General features: G+C 36.4%; 2 protein-coding genes across 2 annotated transcripts in view; both read left to right on the top strand.

Annotated features, from left to right (window-relative positions):
* Window positions 1-2,542, top strand: part of EMWEY_00044800 (kelch motif domain-containing protein, putative) — a gene marked incomplete at both ends in the record, with an annotated part of 3,404 nt that extends 862 nt beyond the window's left edge. Inside the window, 7 exons of the mRNA XM_013479079.1 lie at window positions 223-515; window positions 727-976; window positions 1,259-1,499; window positions 1,685-1,794; window positions 2,035-2,143; window positions 2,272-2,300; window positions 2,411-2,542. Coding sequence (XP_013334533.1) covers window positions 223-515; window positions 727-976; window positions 1,259-1,499; window positions 1,685-1,794; window positions 2,035-2,143; window positions 2,272-2,300; window positions 2,411-2,542 — 1,164 coding nt within the window. The remainder of the gene's footprint in view (window positions 1-222; window positions 516-726; window positions 977-1,258; window positions 1,500-1,684; window positions 1,795-2,034; window positions 2,144-2,271; window positions 2,301-2,410) is intronic.
* Window positions 2,543-5,125: 2,583 nt separating this feature from the next.
* EMWEY_00044790 (glutamine-dependent NAD(+) synthetase protein, putative) lies at window positions 5,126-5,713 on the top strand (the record flags this gene model as incomplete). Its single annotated transcript, XM_013479078.1, has 1 exon — window positions 5,126-5,713. The coding sequence occupies one exon, from the start codon at window positions 5,126-5,128 to the stop codon at window positions 5,711-5,713; it is 588 nt and encodes a 195-aa protein (XP_013334532.1).
* Window positions 5,714-6,254: the final 541 nt, after the last annotated feature.

Raw genomic sequence — 6,254 nt, 5'->3', positions numbered from 1 at the left:
TTTTTTTTTTTTTTTTTTTTTTTTTTTTTTTTTTTTTGTATAATATATATATTTATATATATTGTATATATATATATTGTATATTATATATATACTTTATTTATTTTCTCGTTAAACCTCCTTCTCTTTCTCTCTCTTTCTTTGTCTTTCAAGAATATCGAATTTTAGGGTTTAGGGTTTAGGGTTTAGGGTTTAGGGTTTAGGGTTTACGTATATGTACAGGAGAGGGAGCGTTTTCGTCAAGAAGTATTAGCATTTGAATCATTAAATCAAAGAGTAATGGATGCAACAATTGCAGCAGAGATGGTTATAGATATAAATGTTGGTGGTGTTATATATGAATCATCAAGGGAAACCCTAATTCAACAAAAAAAATCTTTATTATCCTCTATTTTATCAGGAAAATTTCCTGTACCTAGGGATAAACAAGGAAGAATATTCTTTGATAGAGATGCAGAACTTTTCCGTATTATACTCAACTTCCTTAGACAGCCTAATACACCACCACAACCAAGGTACACAAATATTAGGGTTTAGGGTTTAGGGTTTAGGGTTTAGGGTTTCTCTAGGGTTTAGATTTTTTCTTGATGCTGGATATCCTTTTTTTTGTCTTTATGTTAGTTGTTGATTGAGATTATTTTTTTGGATATTTTATTCTATCTAGGGTTTAGGGTTTAGGGTTTAGGGTTTAGGGTTTAGGGTTTTGTATACATGTGCGTGATGCAGGGATAGTGCAGAAAGTGATGCTCTTTGTGCAGAGGCAGCATTTTATGGATTAAATTTCTTTTCTTCTCCATTAGTGTTTGCATTAGGAGGAAATGACGGAAAAAAACATCTAGATACAATTGAATATTATAATTATAAGCAACAAAGATGGATCTATTGCCCTCCTATGCAAACAGAGAGAGCATATGCATCTGCTGCTGCTATTCATAATAAAATCTATCTATGCGGAGGACAAAATATTAATTATAAAGTAAATCTATTCAATTTTATTTTTATATACTTCTAGGGTTTAGGGTTTAGGGTTTAGGGTTTAGAGGCCGTTGTCAGTTTATTCAGGGTTTTGCACTCCATCCTGCATCTGAGGGTTTAGGGTTTCTGCAATCATTTTCAAGGGTTTACGCTTTCCTCCACATTTTTATAATTTTCTAGAATTTTTAAGGGTTTAGGGTTTTTTTAGGGTTTAGGGTTTTCTAGGGTTTAGGGTTTAGGGTTTAGGGTTTAGGGTTTAGGGTTTATGTAAATTTTTTTTTAGGCCTTATGTGACGTAGAGGTATATGATGCATTATTAGGGAGTTGGTTTAGTTGCCAACCTTTATCTATTCCTCGTCGTAATGCATGCGCATCCTCATTAAATAAGAGAGTATTTATAATTGGAGGATTTAATGGGGAATCTATTCTCTCCTCTGTTGAGGGTTTAGATACAAGAATGAAGAATTGGATACATCTTGCTCCTCTTAATTCACCCAGATCTAGTGCTATGTGTTGTGCTCATGGTAAGCAATATAATTAGGGTTTAGGGTTTAGGGTTTATGGTTTAGGGTTTGGGGTTATGCTGTCATATAATGTATATATATCTACAAATGTATAATAGGTATTTATTTCTTGTTATTATTTATTTATTTTCTTATTTTATTTTATTTTATTTATTTATTTATTTATTTATTTGTTTATTATACAGGGGATTCATTAGTAGTACTAGGAGGAACAACAGGAGAAAGACTACGAACAGTTGAGGTGTATGATGAGCGAATGGATAAATGGGAAACCCTACCAGCATCCATGATTGAGGTATTCTATTTATTTAGGGTTTAGGGTTTAGGGTTTAGGGTTTAGGTTTCACCGTCTGGTTTCTATTGTTTACTGTTGTTCTAGGGTTTAGGGTTTATGTTTTAGGGTTTAGGGTTTACGTTCTTGGGTTGATGTTTATTTTTTGCTTTATTGTTAATTTTTAAGGTTTTATGTTTATTCTAGTGTTTAGGGTTTAGGGTTTAGGGTTTAGGGTTTAGGGTTTAGGGTTTTTTTTTTCAGGTCCGTAGTGCAGGTAGTGCAGTATCAGGAAATAATCATTTATATGTATTAGGGGGTATAGATAGCGAGCATCGTATAATAAATTCTATTGAGGGTTTAGACCCTGATGGTAAACAATGGTCATTCCTAAACCCTATGCCAAACCCTAGAATGGATTGTAGTGCTGTATTCGCCGAAGGAGCCATCATGGTACGTCTATTAGGGTTTAGGGTTTAGGGTTTAGGGTTTGGGGTTTAGGGTTTGGGGAGGGAGAGAGGGAGAGAGTGGTGATAACATTATGGTGGTGTCAGTTGCTTTGAGATGCGCTATAGAAGACTAGGGTTTAGGGTTTAGGGTTTAGGGTTTAGGGTTTAGGGTTTAGGGTTTATGTATTCAGGTAACTGGTGGTCAAGATGGCGAAGTATTGAATAGTGTTTGTTTTTATGATCCTGAAGGTGACCAATGGTCAACAGGACCACCAATGTTATCTCCTCGTTATGGTCATTGTCTAGTTGTTACTAATTTATAAGGGTTTAGGGTTTAGGGTTTAGGGTTTAGGGTTTCTATACTTTATAGAGTTTGTTTAGGGAGGATTTTAACATAAACTATTTCTCCCTCCCTTATTATGTAGTTCTTTTCTTACCAACAACTCGCATGTATGCATGCATGCATGCATGCACCAATACATGCAGCAATGCATGCATGCATGCATGCATGCGTGCCTTTTCCTTTTGCACATGTAATAGGTTTACTTACGGGGCCCTATTGCATGCATGCAAAGCATGCATGCAAGCAAGGGCGCGTATATCGTGTGCTGCGCTGCACTGCATGCATGCATGCATGCATGCATGCAAAAAAGCCCCATTAGTAGGGAAACCCCTTTATGCATTTGCATGCATTTTTAACAAGTAATTGTTATAGCAATTTATTTATTTATTTAATAGAGAAGCGTGCATGCAACAGCAGAGGATACTGCTGCTGCTGCTGCTGCAGGTGCAGCAACAGATAAGAACACATGCAACTGCAGCACTGCTGCAGCATCATCTAACATACAGAAGCAGCAGCAGCAGCAGCAAAGGCTGCAGCAGCAGCGGGTTATGCAGTAGCGGAGGGAACTCTGCTTTCGTTGCTCTGTTGTTGTTGTTGCTGCTGCTGCTGCTGCTGCTGCTGCTGCTCGTGCATAAAATGAATTTAGCTGCTCGATTGTCTGGCTGTCCCCTTCAAGCAGCAGCAAACTGGTTGCTAATTGCTGCTGCTGTTGCTGCTGCTGCTGCTGCTGTTCCTTATTGCCCTTCGTGCGTCTCCGTAGCTAAGAGACAATGAGACGCTGTGCTGCTGCATCTGCTGCTGCTGCTGCTGCATTTGCTGCTGTCTCCGCAGAAGTGCCTGTTGCTGTTGCTGTTGCTGCTGCTGTTGCTGCTGCTGCTGCTCCCATAGCGAAAGGAAGCAGACTGATGCAACTGCAGCAGCAAGACATTCGTGCTGCTTCCCTTAGTAGGGAGGATATTACTTTTATTTATTTTTTTTATTTATTCTTTTTTTTTTTTTATTTATTTATTTTTTATTCTTTTTTATTTTATTTTTATGGTGTATATTATGTGCTACAGATAGTAGTATTCGTTCTGTGCAGAAGATGATTATCTTCTTGTTCTTTATTATTTAGGGTTTAGGGATTAGGGTTTAGGGTTTAGGGTTTAGGCCTACAGCAGCAGCAGCAGCAACAACAACAGCAGTAGCAACAGCAGCAGCAGCAGCAGCAGCAGGAATGAGGAGTCCGCTGCTTAAAAGTGTGGCTTTTGTGTTGATTCCTCAATAAGATAATAAATGCTACAGGCCTGTTTGTGTAGCTGCTGCCGCTGCTGCTCCTGCTGCTGCTGCTGCTGCTGCAGCAGCAGGAGCAGATCTGCAGAACACTGCACGTCTCTGTAACAGTTGCATGTAATGCAGCATGCATGCATGCAAATAAAAGCATGCATGCATGTATTTTTTCCCTCTTTTTTTATTCCTCTTTTTATTATCTCTTTTATTGAATAAAAGTAAATGGTGTAGACAGTAGAACAAGAAGAAGAGCAGAAGACATAAACAGGAGAAAAGAGGAAAAAAGAGGAAAAAAAATAAAGGGAAAACAAGGAAAAAAAGAAAACAAGACATAAATAAAATAATAAAAAAGAAAAAAGAATAATTAATATAAATAAGCAAACAATGCATGCATTTATTTATATAAAAGAAGTGTTAGGCATACATACATATATATATAATGAATCAATCGTGCTGTGCAGATCTACTACTGCATGTACAGCTCATGATGGGGTTGTCTGCTTCTATTAAATAATATATTTAATTAGTAAAATAAAATAAATATAAATAATGTAAATATATTTATATTTTGCATGCATTTATTATAATAATTGTTTATTTTTTCCTACAAAGAGAAGAGAAGAGGCGCCACACCATGCTTATTATACCTTATAAACAGTAACAGGAGGAGGGAGAGGGAAGAGGAGGGATAAAGGGGTAGTGGTGCATAGAATAAATGCTTTTTTTATTAGTTTTTAATTAAATAATAATAATATAAATGAATAAATATATATATTTTATTTATTTATTCACACATTTATTTTTTTCTTCTTCTTGAGGTGTACGTACACCTGAATCTGAATGTTTACCACAAGCCACACGCTAATTATACATCGACAACCATCACTTTTATAATTTTGCTTCTTTTTTCTTCTGAATTATGCTGTGAATTATAAATATAATTAATATATATTATATAATTTAATTTATTTTCCTTATAAATCAACAAAATACCCTTTATTCTTCCTTACACTTGGACAAGAAAAGAAGAAACAGATCTAATTGTTTCTTGCAACAGCAACGGTTTCCTCTTGACCTTTGTGCAAGAAAGCACGATTGCCTCATACTTTTCTTATTTTTTCTTGCTTTCTTCTTCTTTTATTTAATTATTATTATAATATTACCTTTTTATTTAATAGACAATTACTTTACAGCTTCCCTCCTCTCCAATTAAAGCCCGGTTTCTACCCGCCACCACCACCGCAGCACACAGCAACACCCCTCACCTCTTATCATAGAAGCAATAGGGGCCCCCATGGAGTCTCATTGCTCTGTGGGGGGCCGCTCATCAGGACCGTACCCATTATTGGAGGCCCCTAAGATGGTTCGTGATTATTCTTCCTCATCTGTAGGGTTGCAGCATCAGCATCAGCAGCAGCAGCATCAGCAGCAGCAGCATCAGCAGCAGGAAATGAATCATGAGCAGCAATCATTATATCCAGATGCTCATGCACGATCATCATCATTAGCAGCAACAACACCAACAACAACAGCAACAATAACAGCAGATAAGACCCCATTAATAGGAACAGAAGGAAAAAGAGTAACAAGAGTAGAACAAACAGAGAAAGAAAGAGCAGCAAGAGCAGCAGGAATAGCAGCAGCAGATATAGATGGATCTATAGCTCGTGTAGCTGTCTGTACACTCAATCAATGGGCATTAGACTTTGAAGGAAATTTTCGTCGTATTGCTGAGAGTATTGAGAAGGCAAAAAGACAAGGAGCTAAATTCCGTGTTGGTATGTATTTACACCACCACAACCAGCAGCAGCAGCAGCAGCAGCAGCAGCAACAGCAACAGCAGCAGCAGCAGCAGCAGCAGCAAGAAGAAGAAGAAGAGTAGTAGCAACAAATGGAGCAGCTATACCAATTCATCATTTAATGTATAATTGTTAATTTGTTTGTATATTATTCCTTCTTTTGCTTCTTCTTAACAACAATAACAACAACAACAACTACTACTACTACTACTACTACTGCTACTGGTGCTGCTGCTGCTGCTGTTGCTGTTGCTGTTGTTGCTGTTATTATAGGTCCTGAATTGGAGACATGTGGTTATGGATGCGAAGATCATTTCTTAGAAGAAGATACAGAAAGACATTCATGGCAAATAATTGCAAAGATTCTTTCTTCTAATTTAACTCATAATATTCTTGTTGAGACAGGAGCACCACTCTATTTTAGAGGAGTATATCTTATTTTATTTTATTTATTTTATTTATTTTATTTATTTTATTTATTTTATTTATTTTATTTATATATTCAATTATATATATATGTAGATAGGGTTGTGTTTGTTTTATTTTTTGGATTATAATGATGGGTCTAATCATTGTTTTATTATTTATAATTGTCTTTCTGTTTCTGTCTCTGCTGCTGCTGCT

Source organism: Eimeria maxima, genomic scaffold, assembly GCF_000499605.1.
Source record: "Eimeria maxima Weybridge genomic scaffold, Emw_scaff872, whole genome shotgun sequence".
NCBI classification, from domain to species: Eukaryota; Apicomplexa; class Conoidasida; order Eucoccidiorida; family Eimeriidae; genus Eimeria; species Eimeria maxima.
Note: the sequence above shows the minus strand (reverse complement) of the source record. Positions and strands in the feature narration are given on the sequence as shown.